Raw genomic sequence first — 23,604 nt, 5'->3', positions numbered from 1 at the left:
AAAATGATACAATGTTGTGAGGTAATTCATACCTTGTTCTGCCACGACGGTCACTGGGTCTGAAGGTTCAGAAGGTTTGCTGATATTAACTGCTGTCTTTGCAATGGCTCTGAATTGATATTGAGCATGTTCTTCAAGATTGGTAACAGTGAATTCTTCACTAGGCACATTTTGACAACTAGTGTTGCATCGTATCCACTTCTCACCAGGTAATTTACAGGCTTCAACAAAATAGCCAATTAGTTTGCTTCCACCATCATGTTTGGGTCTTGCCCAGATGAGAGAAACACTACTATTTGTGATATCGATGGCTTCTGGTTTGCCTGGTGGATCTGTTACAAAACATAAGTACACATTTCTAAGTTAATGCTCAAAAAATAAATTACAATTTAAATTATTGTAAATTTCTTATATCATAAATTTAATTCTAAAATAACTTTATATATTTTAAAAAAACATTTCTGAGTACTTACCAACTGGTGTCCTAGCTGTTACAAATTCAGTTGGTTTACTAGGCTTGCTACATCCTGCTCTGTTCAGTGCACTGACTCTGAAAGTATACTCCAGCCCGTCAATTAGTCCTGAACATGGGTACTCAGTGGCACGGATAGAAGTGTCATTTGCCTTCACCCAAAGAAGACTATTTCTTTCTTTACGTTCAATGATATATCCAGTGATAGGACTACCACCATCACTTTCTGGTCTATCCCACGCTACAAATATGCAGTCTTTGTTCACCTTTGTGACACGTGCATTCCTTGGTTCACTGGGAACATCTGTCAATGGGGAAAAAAAAATCTATAGTCAGCTCTGAAACCAGACGTTGCATCTTAAGGAAAATGTATGACTCAAATATTTCAGAACAGCTTACCAAACTGATATCTTGCAATCATTTTATCAGAGGTGAGAGGCTCTGAAATACCAAATCTGTTTTCTGCACGAACACGGAACATATACTCTTGTCCAGGGATCAGCTTTCCAATTCTACAGTTTGTTTTTGTCACAGATGACACAACTGTAACCCAGTCACCACGGCTTATGTCACATTTTTCGATGACATAGTTTGTTATGTTGCTGCCACCATCTTCAAATGGAATGTGCCAATTAAGGTTGCATGAATCAGCATCAATTTCTGAGATATCAAATGGTGGTTGTGGTGGTCCAGGAATATCTGAAAAATATCAATGATCAATAATTAAATAATACTGGCTAGCATAGAAACAGCAAAAATTGATGCAGTAGTGCATTTGGCCCATTGAGCCTGCTTCGCCATTCATTAAAATCACGGCTAATCATCTGATTCTGCTTTTCCCTCATACTGTTTTATCACTTTAGCCCCAAGTCCTACATCCAACTTCTTGAAGTCATATAGTGCTTTAGACATGACTGTTTTCTGTGCTGGAGAATTCCACAGGCTCAACACTCTCTGGGTGAACAAATTTCTCATCTCAGTCCTAAATGGTTTAAAACATATCCTTGGTCTAAGGCAAAAACAGAGAATGTATCTCCACAGATGCTGCTAGACCTGCAATTTCTGATTTTTATCATCCACAATTCTTTGGGGTTTTTTTCCCTTAGATTATGATCCCTGATTCTGGTCTGTCTCATCATTGGGAACATCATCGGCCCTAACTTGTCCTGTTAGAATTTTATAGGTTCCTATGAAATCCTCCCTCATTCTTCTGAACTCCAGCAAATATAATCCTAATCAGTTCAACCATTCTTCAGAGCCAGTCCCTCCATCCCAGGAATCAGTCTGGTAAAACCTTCACTGCATTCCCTCTTTAATAAGAACATCATTCCTCAGAGAAGGAGACCAAAGTGACTCGCTATGTTTCAGGCATGGTCTCAAGAAAACTCAGCTCCTGTACTTGAGTCCTCACGCTTGAAAGGCCAACATACAATTTGCCTTCTTTACCACCTGCTGTATCTGCATGTTCTTCATAGAATCATAGAATCCCTACAGTGTGGAAGCAGGCCATTCGGCCCCTTGAGTCTACACAGATCCTCCAAAGACCATCCCACACAAAATATAAATATTTATAAATATTATGCTGTTTACATAGCTCCAGTTCTTTCAAATGTGTTCCCTTACGCAACGTAATGAATATACATACCCATGACCACAATTCGAATTTTCTGGGAGGCAACGCCAGAGCTATTTTCTGCAGTAAGTTTGTAGTAGGCACTATCTTTTCTGGTCACATCTTTAATGATGAGTACTGAAGTATCCTTTGCATTATGCACAACCAGGCGACTAGATGGAATTACATCCTCATCACCTTTCTTCCACGTGCAAGTTGGTGTAGGCTTGCCAGAAATATGGGCCTCAATTCTAAGTTTCTTCCCAGCTTTGATAGATATGAGTTCAGGCATTATTATCTTCGGTGCAACTGCAAAAAAAATGACACAAAGATTGAGGAATAATGCTCCATTTGAGGATCTGAACATGAGGTCTAGGGGCACCATTCCAGTGGTGTATTACGAGTTGGATTGTTGGATGAGCCAACTTGATACCATAAGAAGTTTAGCTGGGTCACGTTCAAAATATCATGGTGTGATTCATTCATTCCTGTTTTTGAGACCTTGTTAGATATGAAATGGCTACCATGCTCGTCTGAAAAATTGTGACTGCTGAACATCAAAAATAATTTCAAAATACTTTTGAGAAATGTGATAAAGCATTTAATAAATGCAACATTTTTTTCTTTAAAAAAAATTGGAGCCAACCTGACGAAGTTGCAAGGGTTACATTTCGACTACCATCATCCAGCAAATCCCTGAAAAACAGGGGAAAAATAATGCAGGTGTGGTTGGAACTTCAGTGATAATGGGAACTGCAGATGCTGGAGAATCCAAGATAATAAAATGTGAGGCTGGATGAACACAGCAGGACAAGCAGCATCTCAGGAGCACAAAAGCTGACGTTTCGGGCCTAGACCCTTCATCAGAGTGGTTGGGACTTCACCTGTTTTAGTGTCAACCAGAATTAACTTCAGTTATAGTAAACCACAATTATAATGTTCAAAGAAAAACTGACGGAGAATGCATGGCATATGCCAGTCCCATTGATGTAGGTGTTAGGAAGCCTAAACAGCGAACTCTAAAGGACTTTTGGACTGTACCTCAAGAAGGTAGGCTGGAAAGGATAGGAGTTCTCCTTCACATTTCATAAAATTATTTTGGAATTGTTGCCAGCCAATTTTTACATGCCCCTAGAATTTGCATCTGCGTCTGGAAAGAAGCAATCTACCAAACCACATGTTAGGCAGCAGTTGGCATCACATTTTCTGACGATAATCCATATCAACTGGTTACACATGCTTCAGTGGACTTTACATGAAAAGAAAGCAGAGAACTGTAAACTGCGAGCACAATGAGGCACAAATTTGAAAGGTGTTTGAGCTTCCTGTCTGTCTTAATGAGTAGTGTGTCATAACTAATCTTTGAATGTTTTTCACAATTTTTTTTCACGTTTACTTTAATTTTGCCATTTATTGTAGAAAAAATAAATTATTGTTTACTTACTCAGTTGTTCCTTTATTTCAAAAAGTCCTTCAGTTTCACGGGGCAAGCTGGTCCCTACAATGTTTCTAGCTGAAACTCTGAATTTGTATTTAATTCCTTCCTTAAGGCCTGTTACAAGAATGGACAGTTCCTTGACTATAGAATATTGTGTCCACTGTCTCTCAGTTTGGCCTTCTTCTTGATATTCAACAATGTAACCATCGATTTTAGCTCCTCCATCCCTAATAGGTGGCAACCAAGAGAGGGAAGCACTATTCTTCGTTATGTCAATGACATCCAATTTCTTGGGTGGATCAGGTTCACCTAAAAATGAAAATAGCAAATTGTTGCTTTGAGATTAATTGCTATCAAGATAATACCCAGACAAAGTTAATAATGATGGAAGGCACTTGGCCATCCCAGTTACATTATTTTTACTACAAGAAAGGTGCAAACAATTAACAACTCACTGATTGGATCTCTGGCCAGAATAGGTTTGGGAATGTCTTTTGGAACCCCAGGACCGTATTGATTGACAGCAGTAACTCTGAAATAATATTCATTTCCAGGTTCTAAGCCAGTCACTTTGAAACTCGTTTTCTTCATGTCCTGTGTTGCTGTGCCCCAGGTCTTTCTGTCTGCTTCTCGTTTTTCGACGATATAGTGAGTCACTTGGCTGCCACCATCATTTTCAGGTGGTGACCAAGACAAATGACATGATGTCTTTGTAACATCAGAAGCTTCAAAGTCTGAGACAGGCCCAGGTGTGTCTGAAAGCGAAAAACAATTTTGAGAAAAATCAAGTTTTATCAGGGAATAGTACACAAAGAAGGTAGCTATTCAAGTTATCAAGTCTCTGCTAGTTCTGTAGAAGAATGAAGTAGTCATTCTTATTCCTCTGCCCATTCCCCATATCACTGCAATTTTTTTCTCCTTCAAGCATTTATCCAAACTCTTTTTGAAAGTTAATATGGAATCGATTTCCACTACCCTATCACACAGTGAATTCCAAATCCTAGACACTCAATGCACGCAAATAGTTTTCTCTTGCTTTTTTTTTGCCAATCTTGCATTGTCTGGCTGTCGAACATTCATCCATTGTGAGCTACTTCTCTTTATTTACTCAATATAAAACCTTCCTGATTTTAATTGCCTCGATTGAAGCTCCTCCTAATCTAACTGCTTGAGTAACTCTGGCTTTTCCAGTCCATGAACCATAATTGTAATCCCTCAGCTCTGGAACTCTCTTTAGTAACTCTCTTTCATAACTCCTCTAAGGCCTTCATGTCCATACCTAAAATGTAGTGCCAAAATTGGGCATGATACAAATATTGGGGCCACATTAAAGTTTAATATAGCTTTTGGATAACTTCCAAGTTTTTGCATTTAGTATCTCTATTTCTAAAGCTCTGGATTCCACATGCTTTCTTAATCATGCCTGTCATTTTCAAAGATTTGTACCCATCACTCCTGGGTCACTCTGTTCTTGGAACATTTTTAAAATTGCACCATTTGGGTTTGACTTCTCCTCCTCATTACTTTTAACAAAATGTATTATCCTACACCATTCTTTGTTTAATTACACCTGCCATATGTACTGCCATTCTAAAAGTCTACACATCCTCCTAAAGTCGAATGATATCTTCTTCACTGTTGACTACACTTCCAACTTTTGGATCATTTACAAATTTTAAATTGTGTCCAGTGCCTGAAAATCTAACTCACGTGATAACAGCAGGTCCTTCGGATGAACTTGAAATCTGTATACTTCTGATTAGTTTAAAAGACAGCTCTTAGCCGTGGCTCTCTGTTTTCTATTACTTACACAATTTTGTAACAGTACTTTATTTTGTTAAGAGCCTAACACGTGGTACTTTATCAAATGACTTGACATTCTATATAAACAAAATCAACTGCACTGGTAAAATTTACCATTCTGTTAAGTCATCAAAAATCTTTGCTAAATTAGACCTTAACAATGTGCTGGATTATTTGTCCATGATTATCCAAGTGGCTGCTCGTGTTCTCCCAAATTATGGTTTCAAAATGATTCCTTAGCACTGAAATTAATCTGACTGGTCTAAACTTAACAGATCTACCCCGTTATTTTTCAATAAGGTTCAAATCCTCTGCTATCACTCCTGTAATAAGAAGCATTGAAATCTTCTGGCCAACACCTCCAAATCTTCTAGCCCTATTTCAGTCTACATTCTAGGATGCATCTCATCCCTACCAGGAGACACATTCACTTTTATTATTGTCAGCTTTCCTTGTACCTCCTTCTTAGCTATTGTGATTGCTCCTGTATGCCAAGAAACTTCTCACTTACTATGTGTTTGCCAAAGAGTTCTCTTCTTGTTGTAAAATTATTCAACCTCAGCCAAGCCTTCTGTTTTTAACCATTAACTATTTCTTTTATAATTGGGACCCACCATTCCTATGACAATTCTTTTATTAATATACCTTTGATGACCTTTGGATTCCCATTTATGTTAGTTGCAAATTAATTCTCATACTGTTTTCTTTACCCACCCTATTTTCCTTTGCACTTCACAATGTTTTTCATAATCAGACTGATCGTCCTTTTCATTTTCAAGTTGACATCTACCAAAGCCCCCCCTTTTTATATTCATTCTATTCTCGAAATCCTTTATCATCTGGACAACTTTGGATTTTCCCGTTGACCCTTTATGCCTAGTGGGAATACGCATTGAATGCATCATTTTTTTTTCTGTTCAGGCAGCTCATTACCCCACTTAGCAGTTCTGCCTGCCAGTTTTGTTTCCAATTTAACAGAGTCAAATACCTCCTCAATCCACAGAAGTCAAACTTCCTCTCTTAAGTATTTTTATTTTACATTACTCTTTGTCCTTCTCCATAAATATTTCAACCTTATCATACGATGATCGCTATTCTTGAGATGTTTCCATAATGTGATGTATTCCACATAACCCAATTTCTTCTCCCAGGCTAGATACAACAATCATTCCTTCCACACTGAATAGAAAACATACTGATTAAGGAATTTTCACCTGAACACACTTTAGAAATTCCTCCGCAGTTCAGACCAGAAAACATCAAAAATGTATATTACTCACCTAACACTTTAACGTTGACAAACACTGCCTTTTCGCCTGCTGTATTCACAAGCGTGAGTGAATATTTGCCAGAATCATCACGAGTACTATCAGGAATGACAAGGAAAGCCATTGTGTCGAGTAAGTCTACTTGACCCTTTCTGACAACGTTGTCTATTCCCACTCTCCTCCAGGTGACTTTAGGTGCAGGTCGACCTCGGATGGTGGCAAACAACCTGATAGGACATCCTGCTCTGACAGTTACAGTCTTTCTTAGACTTGCATCTAAATCAATCTCTGGTGGTTCTAAGAAGTAAAAATCAATTGTGGATAAGAAATCACACTGTAAAGAAACAATACTAGATTTAAACAAACTGTTTATTTATATTACGAAGTGAAAAATAGCAAAATGCAGGGCCTACCCAACACTTCCTTTGGTGATACTGCTTCCTTCAGTTCAGCAGGACGACCAATGCCAATCTGGTTCTGTGCAGAAACCCTAAATTCATATTCTTCTTTCTCTTTGAGGTTGGTCATGGTGAACTGAGTAAGAACAAGCTGGGCTGCAACATTACATCTCTTCCAACCTTCTTCAGGTAATTTGCTGATACCTTTTGGTCTCATTTCAACAATGTAACCAATGATAGGAGAACCACCATCATACACTGGCTTCGACCAGCCAAGGGAAATGGAGGTCTTGGTACTATCAATCACCTTTAGACCAACTGGAGGACCAGGAGGTTCTGTGCAGACAACAAGTAGGACATGAATCAGGCAAAATTTAAGGAGTGACAATAAACCAAAATATTCATGCTTTAAAAATGCACAAAAAGGTGATAAAATATTACCCATTGGCTCCTTTGCTATTACTGGTTTTGATGGTGGACTTGGGTCTCCTAATCCAACATCATTTTCAGCTTTGACACGGAACTGGTATTCATGATCAGGAATCAGATTTGTAACCTTCATTCGTCTCTCTGGGATTGAACTCTTGGTGACTGGTACCCATCTTAAAGATCGTTTCTCTTTCTTTTCTAATATATATCCTGTGATCGATTTTCCACCATCATCTTCTGGCGCATTCCACACAACAGTCATCTCTTCCTTTCCAACTTTAGTGATCTCTGGTGCATCTGGAGGGCCAGGTCTATTAAACTGTGTCTTTGCAACAATTGGTTTTGTTTCTGTTGGTGGACCGGTACCTATTTTGTTTTCTGCACGTACTCTGAAGATATATTCGTTTCCTTCAATAAGACGAGTGACATTTGCATATTCAGTAATTATAGAAGAGGAATATGTGGACCAGACCATTCTCTTACTTTCACACTTCTCGAGAACATAGTTTTGAATTTCACAGCCACCATCATCTGCTGGTGGGTCCCAGCTGACTCTACACCTATCACTTGCAATGCCAGAGACCTTCAGATTTCTGACTTCACTTGGTACATCCAAAACATTCACAGTAGCATATGCCGTAAAGCTACCAGCTGGGTTTGTTGCAGTGATTACATATTTTCCACTGTTTTCACGCTTAGCTTTAGTTATAGTGAGTTTGGATGCATCAGCAGTTGTTTCAATCTTAGCTCGAGGTGATTTGCTAAGATCAACTGCATCTTTGTCCTTTACCCAAACAACTTCTGGTTGAGGTTTACCTCTGAGAGCTGCCTCAATTCTGATGGTTTCACCTGCTCTTACAGTGAGTACTCCATCCAGCTTTAGGTCCAAGACTGGTTTCTGCATTTCTTGCTTAACAATAACATAATCTGTCTTCACCCAGTCACTTTCACCACCTTCATTCTTAGTCTGGACTCTAAACTGATATGTCTGGTTCTCAATACATCGGTCTGCCATGAAACTAGTATCTTTAATACTTCCTTTGTGCATTCTTTCCCATTCATCGGAATCTTTTAACCTTCTTTCAACGTGATAGGACAGATTAGGGCTACCACCATCATAATCGGGTCTCCTCCATTTAAGCAGGACAAATGTCTTTCCTATGTCAGCAACATGAAAATTTTCAGGTGGTCCAGGTCTTTCCACTGGATCAATAGCTAAGATTGGTGTTTTGGTTTCAATCGTCGGACCCAGTCCTACTTTGTTTTCGGCACACACACGGAAGAAGTATTCATGATTTGTTGTAAGTGGAACTTTGACCACACGTTTAGCCAAATCAGATGAAATCACAGACCATCCTCTTTGGCTGGGCTGACGGTTTTCTGCTATGTAGTTAGTAATTTCAGAGCCTCCATTATCATCTGGATTTTCGAAGGCAAGCATACAGGACTCTTTAGTGACATAGCTTACCTTAATATTCTTACAAGGGCCGGGTCTATCAAGTACATTCACAATAACAGCAGCTTGGGCATGTCCACTACTATTTTTAGCGACAATATGATATTTTCCGTGGTCAGCTCTGGTTGCCTCTTTAACCAACAGCTGTATAACGGGGTAATCATTATTCATTATTATACGTTTGTCAGGAACAAGTACCTTTCCTTCCTTCGACCATGTAATTTCTGGATCTGGTCTGCCTTTAACACGGCCAGTTATGTTAATAGTTTGTCCCACACGAACTGTGACCAGCTCACGACAAACGACATCCAGGTCTAGCTCTGGAGGATGAAGAATGTCCTTACAGACTACAGATTCTGGTAATTCCCTTGGCTCACCTTCACCAACAATATTGGCTGCCCTTACACGGAATCGATATTCATTGCCCTCAATAAGACCAGGTACTCTAAAAGCACATTGCTCAATTAAGCTATCTTTGTTAATTCGATTCCAGGTGGTTGTATTCGCTTTCTGACATTCCACAATATATCCTAAAATCGGGCTGCCACCATCCTTGGTAGGCTTGGTCCAGACTAAGTCAACAGTTTCTCTCGTCTTATCTTTTAGTTTAGGATTGATCGGTGGTCCAGGTGGTCTTATAGGGCGTTTTGCTGAGACAGGATCGGAGATTGGCGACGGTTTACTTAGACCAGCAATATTTTCTGCAAATATTCTGAATTCGTATATATTTCCTTCAAAGAGTCCAACAGTTCTCAGTTTTAGATCCAGTACTGGTGTCTTATTCACTCTTATCCATTTACCAGTTGTTTCTCTGCGTTCCACAAGATAACCAATAATCGGGCTACCACCATCGTATTTCGGTATACCCCAAGTAACTGTTACTGCGTTTTCTGTGACATCAGAAACAGCTGGTTTAGTAGGTGGACCTGGAACATCAAACATGTACTTGGCAACCGTTGGCGTAGACTCTAGCGGTTCACCAATGCCAATTTTGTTTTCTGCTCGAACACGCATAATGTATTCACATCCTTTCTGAAGACGTGGAATTTTAACTTGGGTGTTTGTGCTTCCAGTGCTGACAATACCCCAGGTTTCTTTCTTAGATTCCCGTTTCTCAACAATGTAATTCATGACAGGACTTCCACCATCATCTTTAGGTGGACGCCAGGAAATAATCATGTGCTGTGGCGTTACTTCAAGGATATTGATTGGACCAAGTGGAGGGCCAGGAACATCCAGGACTGTTAAATGTAGACCCACTGTCTTGCTACCAGCTAGATTGGAAACAGTGAGTATATATTCACCAGTATGTTTTCTGGTACAATCTTTAATAGTAAGGACTGTTGAATGGCTGTCAGTAACGATTTTGTAATTGCCTTCTGATTTAAGCTCAATGTTGTCAGAGACCCACTTCGCTGAAGGAGGAGGAATACCCTTCATGAAAGCAGGAAGTACGACCGTGCTGCCAGCTTTCACAACAAGACCTTCAATCAACTTCACATCTATATCCACAGATGGGGGTACTATAAAATAAAAGCATACATGAACCAATGAGTATCGTGAAAATGTCAATGAAATTCAGATTGAAAGCAGTAGGAAATAAAGTCAACGGAATCAACTAACCTAATTTCTCCTGGCATAGGACAGGCACTGTTGTGTCTGGGCGACCATATCCAGCTGCATTTTCAGCTTTGACTCGGAACCTGTATGTCTTCCCTTGTTCTAAACCAGTTACTACACATTCTGGAATGCTAACAGTTTTGAATTTAATCCAGTCTTTTGCTCCTTCTTCCTGGTACTCAACTAAAAATCCTGTGATTTCAGAGCCTCCATCACGATCTGGGTAATTCCAAAGAAGAGTCACTTCTGTCTTATCCACATCAACATGGTGCAAATTCTTAGGTGGGCCAGGAGGAGCTATAAAAATAAGATGTGAGCACAATAATTTAGGTGTTTTGAACGGGTACAGAAGTTGAGTCTGAAAAATTTAAATGATTAACTTCAGCAAATAAAATCTTACATATTGGGTCAATTGCTTTTGTGGGTTTAGTTGATTCAACGAAGCTACTTCTACCATACTGATTTTCAGCAGCCACACGGAACAAGTACTGGATCCCTTCCATTAAGTACTTAGCCATAATGCTGTGCTTTTTGGTTGTGGATGAGACAGGGGTCCACCGAGGAGCTGCAACATCTCGTTTCTCAATTATATAGTTTGAGATCACAGCACCACCATTATCTTCTGGTTCCTTCCATGTCAGATAGCATGAATCTTTTCTAATCTCACTGATATTCAAGTTACGAGGCGGGCCAGGTTTATCTGTAAATTAATTGGCATATTTTTAAATGTTGTAATTAATGGGAAAAAGGGCACACAGATTAAAACTGAGTTAAGTGCGTATATTGTTTCTTTCAGCTCCTGCTATATTACCTAATATTGCAACTGTACATGTAGCACTCTTGCTTCCAGCTTCATTTTCAGCCGTGAGTGAAAAGCAACCACTATCACCTCTAACGGTATTGCGGATTTCAAGCTTGCTGCCTACTGGAGTAGCTTCAATATCAGCCTTCATTGGCACTTCCATGTCATTCTTTTTCCATGTGACTTTTGGAAATGGCATGCCCTTTATGGTTGCACTGAGAGTCAAAGTAGTTCCTGCTTTTAAGTTTACACTTCGAGCCATGTTGGCATCCACAAACAACTCAGGCGCCTCTGTAAAAGGAAGTAAAAGCTTTTGACTGAATAGAATCAATGACACAGAACAAGATTTTTTTTTCTTCTTTATTCATTCACAGAATGAGGGCATCGCTGACCAGGCAGCATTTATTTCCCACTCCTAACTGCCCAGAGGGCAGTTCAGTGTCAACCACATTGCTCTGGGTCTGGAGTCACATGTAGGACAGACCAGGTAAGGATGGTAATTTCCTTCCAAAAGGGCACTAGTGAACCAGGTGGATTTTTTCTGACAATCGACAATGGATTCATGGTCATTGTTAGTTCTTAGTTCTAGACATTTTATTGAATTCAAATTCAACCACCTGCCATGGTGGAATTTGAACTGGATGTCCAGAATATTATCTGAGTCTCTGGATTGACAGTCCGGTGATATTAACACTAGGCCATTGCCTCCCGTCTTCCCTCCAAAAATCGTAAAGCTCTTCAATGTGGTAAGATCAGCATTGTATTCCTATAAAACACTCACCCAGTCTGTCTTTTGCTTGCACTGGATCATGGACATAAGCTGGATCTGAGGCACCAGCCTGATTGACTGCCATTACCCGGAATTTGTATGTATCACCTTCAGTAAGACCTGTCACCTTGAAATGAGTGTCAGGGCAGGAATCTGGTGTTTGATTTGCTTTCTTCCACTCTTCATCATCGACTTTCTGAAACTCCACTAAGTAACCTATTATCTTCCCTCTTCCATCATGGCGTGGAGGTAGCCATTTTAAGTCAACAGTAGATTTGGTTTTGTCCACTGCTTCAGGATTAATCGGCGGGCTTGGTTTGACTGGATAAGAACAGTTAAAAATATGACCGTCATAAATCTGACAAGCACATCTCAAAAATAGTTATTTAAGGAAAAAGATAAATAAGCATAAGTTTAATATACCAATTGGATCTTTTGCAAATACGGGCTTGGATGGCGGACTGGGATCACCAACTCCTATTTCATTTTCTGCTGAAACACGGAATTCATATTCACAGCCTTCGAGCAGATCAGTTACTTTGAACTGAGTGTCTGGATAAATTGGCTCCATGGATGCTCTTGTCCAGCGATTGGACATGGTTTCTTTCTTCTCCACAATATATCTGGTGATAGGTTTGCCACCATCACGTGGTCTATTCCAAACCACCACTGCAGAATCCTTAGTAATGTTCTTTATAATTGGTTGTTCCGGTGCTTCAGGAACCCCTTCAGGGAGAAGATTAAAGATGGAATAAGCAAGCATAAAAATGAGGATTTGCCCCTCACATTTATTTGCTATTGAATACATTGCAAACCATTTCAGTACAAATGTTAACTTTTGCTGAGTCTCCTAAGTACCATTATGTTTAATCCCCAAACTGTAAAATATATGTAATCAAGATTCTATCTTGTTTTGGATGAAAATGACTAGGGTAAAAGCTAAATTTTAAATTTGCTACTCTGAGTTTTTGTTTGTATTTTTCATAATATATTAATGCAAGAAATCTAAAGTTCGATACTTACTGAAACGATCTTTGGCTTTCACTTCTTCTGAAAGCAAGGGATCGCTGATCCCATACATGTTCTCAGCATAGATACGGATAATATACTCTTTGCCTTCAATTAGTTTCGGAACCTTGCACATCGTTTTAGTAACTGAAGAAGTAACAGGCATCCAAAGTTCTCGGCGTGCATCTCTTTTCTCAACAATGTAATTAGTGATCACACTGCCTCCATCATCAAGTGGGGGCTTCCAAGAAATCAGCATGTGATCTCTGTGAACTTCATTGAACAAAACCGGGCCAACTGGAGGCTGTGGACGATCTGAAAGAGAGAACAAAATGTCTGAATCCTGTTTGTTACTTCAATATAACAATACTTTAAACTGAAAAAGGATGTGAATAACTAACTTACCAACAACAGTCACTTGACAGAGGCCCTTACGTACGCCTGTGTTGTTCTCCACCACCACACAATATTTACCCGAGTCTCCACGGACACCTTTCATAATTGCCAAACTCAGTTTTGATGGCGTAGTGTTTATCTTGAAGCGATTAGTTTCTTCAAGTGCCTCATCATCTTTAAGCCAAGAAACCTTTGGACTAGGTTTCCCTTTATATTTTCCAGTCAGGTTGAAAGATTCACCCACACGCAAAACCAACTTGTCGCGGAAATCCAGGTCAAGTGTTGGTGGTTCTAAAGATAATAATACATTGTTATTTCTGTACAGGAAACAGGATTTTCCTTAGAAGAATTCTGAAAGCTGGCTTACCAAGTTGATCCTTGCATGTTATCGGTTTTGTGCAGAATGATGGTTTGCCTTGTCCAACTTCATTCACCGCACTGACTCGGTACTCGTAAGTATCACCTTCCTTTAACCCGCTATGTTTGAAAGTCCGATCTAACAATTTCTCTTTAGTAAGTTTGACAAACTTTTCTTTGCCAATAAGACGGGCCTCAAGAATGTACATTGTAATGTCTGATCCACCATCGTACTTAGGAGGATTCCATTTTAAGCTAACCGATTGCTTTGTGACTGCTGTTACTTCAAGGTCTTCAGGGCGTTCAGGGACAGCTGCAAGTCAGTAAAATGCATTTTTTAAAATGTATTCAGTGGTTACTGTTGATTTATTTAATACTTAAAGATTGGAAAAAAACGTAAACAGAAGGATCACTTACAGATTGGTTCTTTAACTGTGATTTGTTGTGCTGTCTGCACCCATGGACCCATGCCTATGATATTTTCAGCTGCAATTCTAAAGAAATAAACATTTCCTTGAATTAGGTCCTGAACAACAGCATTCTGCCTTGTAACTGTGTATGAAACAGGGGACCAGCCTCGACGTTCAGCTTCGCGCTTTTCAATGATATAATTGGTAACAGCGGATCCACCATCATCGTCTGGAAGGAACCAAGTTAATTTGCACGAATCGCTGCTCAGATTTTCACAGCGGAAAGGTTCGCCGACTGGCCCAGGAACATCTATGATATTAAAACAAAAGAATAATTTTATTCAAATACTTAAGAAAAATAAATTGTACTAATACTAAAACCAAGAAATAAGAATATTTACCTAAAACTTCAACAACAATTGTCTTTCTTCTTTCACCTCCTGCATTCTTCGCAATGAGATTGTACACACCTTGATGTTTTCTCTGACAATTTTTAATGACAAGAGCAGAACTGATAGCTGTAGTTTCAATTGCAGCTTCTGGTGGTATTGGCTTATCATCTCTCTTCCATGTGATCTCTGGAGGTGGTTTACCTGACACATATGCCAAGATACGAATGACACCACCAGCATGCACCACAATTCTGTCTCTCACACTGGCATCCAAGTTAATGTCTGGAACAACTAGAATAAAAAAAAAATACATTTTTGTCAGTTAAGTATTATTCCCAAAATAACGCAAGAGAAATGTAACAGAGGTCTTTACATTCTTACCTGTCCTATCCTTGACTTCAATTGCATCAGACACCTCTCCTGGTTCACCAACTCCAGCAGCATTTACCGCCCTTACTCTAAATCTATACAGTCCTCCTTCCTGCAGTCCTGGTACAACAAACTTCGTCCCTCGAATTTCTTTGTCCTTTACCTATGAAGAAACGGCAGAAAAGACAAAAACATTTGTCAAATCTGACCAACAGAGATGGCAGCAAGAAAACTACTAAGTCAAATTGCTGTCCCTTTTACATTGCCCTGGAATTCCTACTTTGGTAGAAAGGTGGCATAAGTCCTTAGCTGCTGTGGTATCATGTATATTGCTAAATGTTGTCATGGAAATGCGATGCATTTCAAATTATATAACCTAATTTTTCTGTGATTACCCTTGAAGGGGATCCAGATTTAGGGACAAGTGCAAGTGCTGGTGGTTGTTACGTTAAAAGATATTGGGTTATTAAGCAACTGCTCATCAGGAATTGTTTAATCCCACGGGATAGTTAAAACAATAAAGATACGAGGAGGACATTACAGCAACCAACTAATTTCTGGTTGTGCAGCTTACAAGCCCAAAGTGACCACCTGTCAGTCAGAGTTGCACCATTGCATACAAACTGCACATGGAGTCCTTAAAGGCCAGATACAGTACAACATTCCTCTCCCTTCCAAAAGAAGGTAGAACTATTTACAATGTTAAGTGGGCCTATGAATATTGATAAAGTACAGATAATTTGAGGCTATGACCTGATCTAGTGATGGTGACTTTGCCTGGAGGTGTCATCAATTGTCATAATCATCAGTGATCATGTGTATTGTTGTCAACCTTTTCTTTGATGGACTGCAATTGCTGATCCAGAATCTGTATGTCGTGATGCACAGCAGTCAAGTTTGTTTAGCCATAGACTGATCTTGATGTTCAGGCTGTTTAAAGTCGTTCAAATATTCTTGGCATTTTCTGATTTATTCCCTTAAGGATATTTTTGGATTCTGGATTCTTTTAATTCAATTAAATCTTCAGCCTTCTGTTGGTCTAATAAACTTTCTCCTCCATAAACTGCTGCAGCCACTACTACAACTACTTTTTCCTTTCTGTTTTCTTTGAAGCCTGGACTTGTTCCATTTGCTGCTTTGATGGTTGTTTGGATTCCTAGTGATTGTGTCAACTATTGAGTTTGTATTTACACAGCTTTGTCCACCTGAGATAATCATTTCGTACTTACGTCCACTCTTCAGGTAACTCTTCAATGCTACACTCTTTGAAATTGTTTATCAAATCTTTCCAGATATTTTCCATGAGGTGAAGGCGATCACCAACTCAACAATTCTGTTTGCTACTTTCAGTAGGAAAAATCGCATTGATGAACCCTTTCTCTGCATCTGCTCACAAGCTAGTCAGTAGATTCCATACACTTCTGTCTAAATTACATGTACCTAGTTTATTACTATGGAAGTTAATCTGATTCTAAATGGACTGTTGATCCATATCTTTTGGGATCTTTCAGCTCTTTGGCTATTATCCTGATGTGTTAAGTTAAGCAAATCCTTGTTTGCTTGCTTGTCTAGAAACTATACCTCTGAATGCTTTTTAAAAATGTTAAATTTTGCTAGGAGTTCTACTATGCTCTCATTTAATATAGAGGATTTTGTGCACACTTTGACAATCTTCTGTTACTTGCTGTCATTCGAGGGCACACCCTGATCACTTGCCTTTCTCAAGTGAATTCAATAGGCCTCTCAATAGGGATTTGGCTGCTATGCAGCAGGCTGTTTACAACACTCTCCAAAGAACAAATTCATCAAGGATTATCTCATAAAATTTGCATAATTTCAGATTACTGGCCATGTGTTCTACCTGTTGATTAGCTTGCTGGATGACTGTTCAAGCACGATAGGCCTCATCAACATGTTTTCTACTGCTGTTCACCATGTCAAGTTAATGGCAATGGTCTAATAATCAATCGCACACCAGGGATTGATTAACTCAATGAATGCATTTACTTGAAACCACCAAACATATTTCAAGCAATGAAGAGGACCGTACTACAGCTGCCAACTGATTTTGTGCATGCAAGCCCAAAACAGACCAACTACAAGATGAAGCGCCAACATCAAATACATACAATAGATGGTGCCCACCATGTTACACATTTAAAAGTAACGTATACATACAACATAGTGGGTGCTGAGTTTGGATCTCAACATATAGGAGGGTGTAATAAAATCAGGTGACAAAGTGATGGCAGGCTAAAAAGGGTTCTGCCATTGCAGGTCAGAGTGTGGTCTGAGTGATTCCAGTTGTTTATTTATACCTCATTTTACGTCAAAGCAAGGAACTTCAATAAAATGTTACAGAGCCATTTAATGACTTAGTGCATCAAAGTTTGGTACTCTTAAGGCCAGAACTGGTAGGTTGTTTTTCAATTTTTCTCTTGCAATTCTACAACAAACAAGGGCAGAGAATAGGAACCAGGAAATCAGCTTCAATATATCAAACATATCAAACCATTTTTGATAAATTTACCTTCTCCCATTCTTCCTTTCCTTCCTCTTTAAATTCAACAAAATAACCAGTAATCCTGGATCCACCATCTTTCTTTGGTGGAGCCCATTCAAGATCTACAGTTGACCTTGTCCAATCTGTCACCTTAGGGAATGGAGGTCCAGGGGGGGCTGTAATAAAATAATAACATTTAGACCAAGCTATTAGAAACAGGCTGTCAAACTGGCTGCATCGTAAAACATGGGTTTTAAAACTGCAATCTTGGGGTTCATGAGAGAAGTCAGTCATTAGATTTTTGTCGGTTGACTTGCTTGCATTTTGTTTTTGATACCTGACGCAACTGAAAATTTGCTTGCAATTCTGCACTGCATTATTTAGCTAATATTATCAAAAGTCAGAACAGTTGGTAATCGAGAATGTGAAAAGGACTGCACCAGCTGTCAGGATTTACAGATATCTCCCATATATAAAAGTTTGAAAACCTTCAAACTAGAAATGAATACCTACCTATGGGATCTCTTGCTGTCACTGGGTCAGAAGGTGGGCTGGGAGGTCCAACACCTGCTGCATTGATAGCGTACACACGGAATTGATAATCTGAGCCTTCAATAAGGCCAGTTACTTTGTAGGAAACTCCAAGAGGCATGATCCTAATTGGATCCCGATTTACTCTGTTCCATCTCTTCCCAGTGGTCTCTTTACGTTCTAACCAATAGCCAGTTACAGGAGAGCCACCATCATATTCTGGTTCTTCCCAATTGACTACCATTGAATCGTGGGTCACACTACTTATAGTTGGTTTGTCACAAGCTCCAGGTACAGCTTTAAAAAAAAATCACATAGGTTTCATCATTATTTTCTAAATCTACAATAATCAATATATTCTGACAATAGTTTTGAAAACGGAAGTGAAAAATGTAATATTTATAAACTCGAGAACAAAATTTTAATAATTTTAATAATGAATTAGTGGATTAGAAAGCTTGTACAATAACTGGTATAAGTTTTAATTTCAGTAATTTTGTTAATCCATAACCAGTCTTGTATGATGAAATAAGAACTTGGCACTCAAAAGAAACAATTTTGCTGGCTATTATTCAATATGTAGATTTGAACTGTATGGATGCATTTGTTAATCAGGAATATCAAAATATACAATGAGTGCAGGAAATTTATTTTAGTACATACTGAACAGGTTTCTTGCTGTTTCTGGTTCACTGTCGAGAGGTTCACCGACACCGTATTTGTTCTGAGCCATGATGCGGAATACATATTCATGTCCCTCCAATAACTTGGGTACCGTGCAGGTGCACTCTTTGACATCATTGGCAACCTGAATCCAGGTCCTTCTACTTGCTTCTCTCTTTTCAACGACATAGTTGGTGATCTTGGAGCCACCATCATCTTTAGGAGGTAGCCATGATAAAGTCATCTTTTCGGCACTTATTCCTTCAAACTTAATAGGACCAACTGGAGGACCAGGACGACCTAAGTATTAAAATAAGTCAAAATATGGATATTTCAATTACATTCAGTATAGCAAATGAAAGGAATGCACGTCATTGGATTGTCAAAATTAGAAATCAAGAGAGTCAAATTATACAAAAAGATTACCTAGAACGTTGAGTCTCATTTCCTTAGAAGCAGTTCCAAAATTGTTTGTTGCAGTGAGTGTGTAAAGCCCAGTGTCCTTTCGGAGGGACTGACGAATTAACAGAGTGCAACCATCCTCCGACACAATTTTGTTGACATGTTGATCATATTCTACTTTAGATTTGTCCTCTGGCTTTTGGACAGGTGCTTTGTACCATGTCAACGTTGGGAATGGTGTGCCCTTGACTTTGGCGACAATGCTGATGTCTGTATTTTGTTCTGCCTCTAAGAATTCCTTAAGATCAATTTCAGGTGGACCTACAAAAGGGAATATTAAGGATATTTTAGTTCGGTTTTGATTTAATATTTTCAATTGTTAAATTGGTGAGTTATGATACAGTTTCTGTTGGGACTTACAGGTTTGATCTTTCACGTCAATGGGTCCAACAGAATTACATGGTTTACTGGCACCAGCTTCATTAACAGCTTTCACACGGAATTCATATTGCCCACCCTCAATGAGATCTTCTACAGTAAACTTGGTTTCTTCCACATCTCGTCTATTGCACTGCTTCCAGCCTTCCTTCCTTTCTCCCGTAGGATCCAAGTAAAGGCTTTCAATAATGTAGTGTGTGACTGGAGCCCCTCCATCCGACTTTGGTGGCTTCCAAGTAAGCGAAACGGAATTCTTAGTCACTAACCCAACTCTTAGTTTCGTTGGAGGCTCAGGGGGGTCTGAAATGTCAGAAAGTCATTTTTAAATGAAAAATATAATCACTGAAATGAATCATACTGCCTCTGAATAGGACGAGTATATGTTTTTCAATGATTAACTTACGGATCGGATCTCGAGCCTTGGTCCTCTGGATCGTTTCTACTGGTGCACCAATACCAAATCGGTTTTCTGCGCGAACACGGAAGAAGTACTCCTGCCCTTCAATAAGATCAGGCACAAGAAATGATGTGCCTGCACAGGCAGCATTAGCTTTGACCCATGCCTTTCCTTCCACAGTCTTTTTCTCCACAACGTAACTCTTAATTCTATCTCCACCATCATTGTCTGGGGGTTTCCATGAAAGCCTGCAAGTGCCTCTTGTAATGTCACTTACTCTGAGATCCCTTGGTGGTCCTGGCATATCTGTAAAACATGATGGTAACAAATTTAAATAATCACATTAAACCATTCTAAAGAATCTTTTTCAAATACATTCTAATAAAAGAGTGACATACCAAGAACATTTACTCTGACATGTGCTGTCTTTTGCCCAGCTTTGTTCTTTGCAGTAATGCTGTAGCGACCAGAGTGGCTTCTATTACATGCTGGAATAAACACAGCCGTCTTAGCTTCAGTACCTTCAACCTGCAAAAGAGAAAAAGATAATTTAATAAACAGCAAATAAAATATAAATTCAACTTTAACTTTCCAAACTTTCAAATGCAATACTTCAAAAGAATTATGGTCCACATTATTACCTGTGCATCAGTTGGGAGTTTATGTACTTCATCCTAAACAAAACATTAAAATATAAAATGTTATAACATCTGCTAAATCCTTTATTTTAAGGAAAGACTATGATAATTGATGATGATTTGTTTCATGCTTGTAAATTGGTTCCATTTTATTTTGATCTAATTCTGGTCTAAGCTAACTTTTAAAAAATCACTTCATAAGATATGGACATCACTGGCTAGGCCAGCATTTATTAGACATCCTAATTGTCCTGGAGAAAGTGATAGTGAACCCCCCACTTGGACTGCTGCTGTCCATTTGTTGTCGGTACATCCATAGTAATGTTAGGGAGGCAGTCTAATGATTTTGACCAGTGACAGTGAAGGCATGGGCATACAGCTCCAAATCAGGGTAGTGTGCTTCCTGGAAGGGAACTTGCAGATGGAAGTGTCACTATGTATATATTGTCCTGGTCATTCTAGATGGCTTGCATCATGGGTTTCAGAGATGCTGTTGAAGGAGCCTTGGTGAATTGATGCAGTACATATTATAGATGGTAACAATGGTACCACACAGTTACCACTGTGCATTGGGAAAATCAATGTTGAAAGTGGTGGATGGGGTGGGTGAGGCTGAAATTTTTTTGAGTGTTCTTAGAGCTGCACTCAGCTGAGCAATTGGAGACTAATCCAGCACATTCTTGACTTATGCCCCGTAGATGGAGGTTAGGCTTTGGGAAATCAGGTGATGAGTTAATACCACAGAATGCCCGACCTTTGACCTTTTCATGAAGCTACAGATATCTTGAATTTGGATAGCATCAGGGATTTCTGCCTTGCAGCTGACAATGCACAGCTACATGCGATTAAAATATTTCATACCTTCAGCACTGTCTTAGCTTGTCCTTCAAATTCCCAACTAATCTTTGGAGTGGGTCGGCCTGTGACAACTGCTGGAATTCTCAAAGATGTACCGGCAAGGCAATTGAGGAGATCTTGTGCACCAACGTCCAATGTTATAGCTGGTTCCTCTGCAAATTATGATCAAAAATATGTTAGCTTTAACTTTCCAAAATAGGGTTCCAACATTCTTTAATTCTAAACTTAAGAGGCACATACCTAGAATTTCCTTCATAATTATTTCTGAAGTTGGTAAACTTGGCTCAGATTCTCCTGCAGCATTAACAGCTTTAACACGGAACTTGTACTTTCTGAGTGCCTGTAAGTTGGGCACCACGTATTCACAGTCAGGAAGCAGTTTATCTGGATCTGATGCTCTTGTCCAATCAGGTGAACCCTCCTCTTGCATCTCAACAATATAGCCTTGAATTGGGCTATGACCATCTTTCTCTGGGCGTTTCCACTTAAGTGATATTGTATCCTTAGTTTTGTCAGTGACTTCAGGACAAGATGGAGCACTTGGTGGATCTTCAGGGAAAAAACAGTCATATTTATGTTAATCTACCATATTTTCTACAGTATATTTCCTTTTTTGCCATTTCTTTGGTGTTAGCAGAAAAATGAAACATCAAAAATATTTTACAATTCTGCAACCTTTATCTCGCTAAAATTAGTTCAAATATTATCATATTTATCAATGTATGTAGATTATTTTTGGAGATTTATTTTAGTAAGCATTTTAATCAATACTATTTCTTTAACTGAGATGAAGAAGGTATATATCCAGAAATTAAACTTGTTGAGGTTGGTTGGCTCACTGAGCTGGTTTCTTGTTCCACAGACGTTTCGTTGCCGTGCTTGGTAACATCCTCAGTGCAGCCTCTGATGAAGCGTCGGTGTGTTTTCCCGCCTAGTTTTTAAACTCTGGGGTCCGTTGAGATGGATTGCCTCACTTCTGGGTTTCTTGCGTAGTGGAATGTATATGGGGTCGAGTTCAATGTATTTATTAATAGCCTGCTTCATGGAGTGCCATGCTTCCAGGAATTCTCGTGCCTGTCTCTGCCTAGCCTGTCCCAGGATCTTGGTGTTGTACCAGTCGAAGCTGTGGTTCTCCTTGTCCATGTGGATTGGGATGAGTGAGTATTGGTCGTGTCTTTTTGTAGCCATTGAACTCGACCCCATATACATTCCACTATGGAGGAAACCTAGAAATGAGGCAATCCATCGCAAGGGACCCCAGAGTTTAAAAATCAGACGGGAAAACACACCAATGCTTCATCAGGGGCTGCACTGAGGATGTTACCAAGTGTGGTAACAAAACATCTGTGGAACAACAAACCAGCTCAGCGAGCCAACCAACCTCAACACCCACAACCCAAGCTTCAAATCTACTCCAAAACCTTAGGGAAATTAAACTTACATTTAGGATCACTTGCCAAAGCAGGGTCAGAAGGTTCACTAGGTGGTCCAACTCCAGCTGCATTTATAGCCATGACTCTGAACTGATACTCAACACCTTCCAGCAAGCGAAGAACATTGAAGTTGTGGCCCCTTACAGCTGGCTTTGTCACAGGAGCTCTGTTGACACGTGACCAGTACACACCACCAACCTCTCTCTTTTCAATATAATAGCCTGTGATTGGGGAACCACCATTGTCCAGAGGTGGCTCCCAAGATACAAGCATCGATGACCTTGTAATATCAGACACTTTTGGTTTACTTGGTGGTCCTGGGAGGCCAAATGGATCTTTGATTGTCACTTTATCCGACATACAGCCATCACTAATTCCATACTTGTTTTCTGCTCTAATTCTAAACTGATATTGTCCATCAGTCGTCAGTTTCCATACCTAAGCAGAAGAAAACTTGGTTACACAAATCTCATCTACTAAATGCATTTAGACAGATTGTGAAAACATTGACTTATTGAAATAGTGTGAAAAAGAAGCATTACGCCATATCGTCTTTCAATAATATAATTTGTGATCTCCTCCCATTCGGATTTCTTCTTGCTTGCATCACGCTTATCAACAATATAGTTAGTTATTTCACTGCCGCCATTGTCCTCAGGAGCATCCCAGCTTAGATAGCAGGATTCTGCTTTGATATCAGAAACTTTAACATTTCTTGGTGGTGAAGGCTTATCTAGAGTTA

General features: G+C 39.4%; 1 protein-coding gene across 1 annotated transcript in view; it reads right to left on the bottom strand.

The window, feature by feature from the left end:
• The window catches only part of ttn.2 (titin, tandem duplicate 2), a 339,406-nt gene that overhangs the window by 54,157 nt on the left and 261,645 nt on the right, over positions 1-23,604 (bottom strand). The window contains exons 201-232 of the mRNA XM_059647196.1: positions 23,405-23,595; positions 22,871-23,300; positions 21,670-21,978; positions 21,433-21,581; positions 20,575-20,607; positions 20,332-20,461; positions 19,940-20,239; positions 19,519-19,836; positions 19,123-19,419; positions 18,697-18,996; positions 18,016-18,330; positions 17,530-17,678; positions 15,012-15,162; positions 14,640-14,921; positions 14,246-14,548; positions 13,839-14,141; positions 13,481-13,762; positions 13,091-13,390; positions 12,491-12,793; positions 12,080-12,388; positions 11,308-11,589; positions 10,897-11,196; positions 10,500-10,793; positions 7,433-10,399; positions 7,007-7,327; positions 6,606-6,890; positions 3,978-4,277; positions 3,529-3,831; positions 2,118-2,393; positions 872-1,171; positions 474-776; positions 33-332 (exon numbers count right to left, since the gene is read on the bottom strand). Coding sequence (XP_059503179.1) covers positions 33-332; positions 474-776; positions 872-1,171; positions 2,118-2,393; positions 3,529-3,831; positions 3,978-4,277; positions 6,606-6,890; positions 7,007-7,327; positions 7,433-10,399; positions 10,500-10,793; positions 10,897-11,196; positions 11,308-11,589; positions 12,080-12,388; positions 12,491-12,793; positions 13,091-13,390; positions 13,481-13,762; positions 13,839-14,141; positions 14,246-14,548; positions 14,640-14,921; positions 15,012-15,162; positions 17,530-17,678; positions 18,016-18,330; positions 18,697-18,996; positions 19,123-19,419; positions 19,519-19,836; positions 19,940-20,239; positions 20,332-20,461; positions 20,575-20,607; positions 21,433-21,581; positions 21,670-21,978; positions 22,871-23,300; positions 23,405-23,595 — 11,385 coding nt within the window. The remainder of the gene's footprint in view (positions 1-32; positions 333-473; positions 777-871; positions 1,172-2,117; positions 2,394-3,528; positions 3,832-3,977; positions 4,278-6,605; positions 6,891-7,006; positions 7,328-7,432; positions 10,400-10,499; positions 10,794-10,896; positions 11,197-11,307; positions 11,590-12,079; positions 12,389-12,490; positions 12,794-13,090; positions 13,391-13,480; positions 13,763-13,838; positions 14,142-14,245; positions 14,549-14,639; positions 14,922-15,011; positions 15,163-17,529; positions 17,679-18,015; positions 18,331-18,696; positions 18,997-19,122; positions 19,420-19,518; positions 19,837-19,939; positions 20,240-20,331; positions 20,462-20,574; positions 20,608-21,432; positions 21,582-21,669; positions 21,979-22,870; positions 23,301-23,404; positions 23,596-23,604) is intronic.

Source organism: Stegostoma tigrinum, chromosome 7 (assembly GCF_030684315.1).
Source record: "Stegostoma tigrinum isolate sSteTig4 chromosome 7, sSteTig4.hap1, whole genome shotgun sequence".
In the NCBI taxonomy this organism is placed as follows: Eukaryota; Metazoa; Chordata; class Chondrichthyes; order Orectolobiformes; family Stegostomatidae; genus Stegostoma; species Stegostoma tigrinum.
This window is presented reverse-complemented; position numbering and strand designations above follow the sequence as displayed.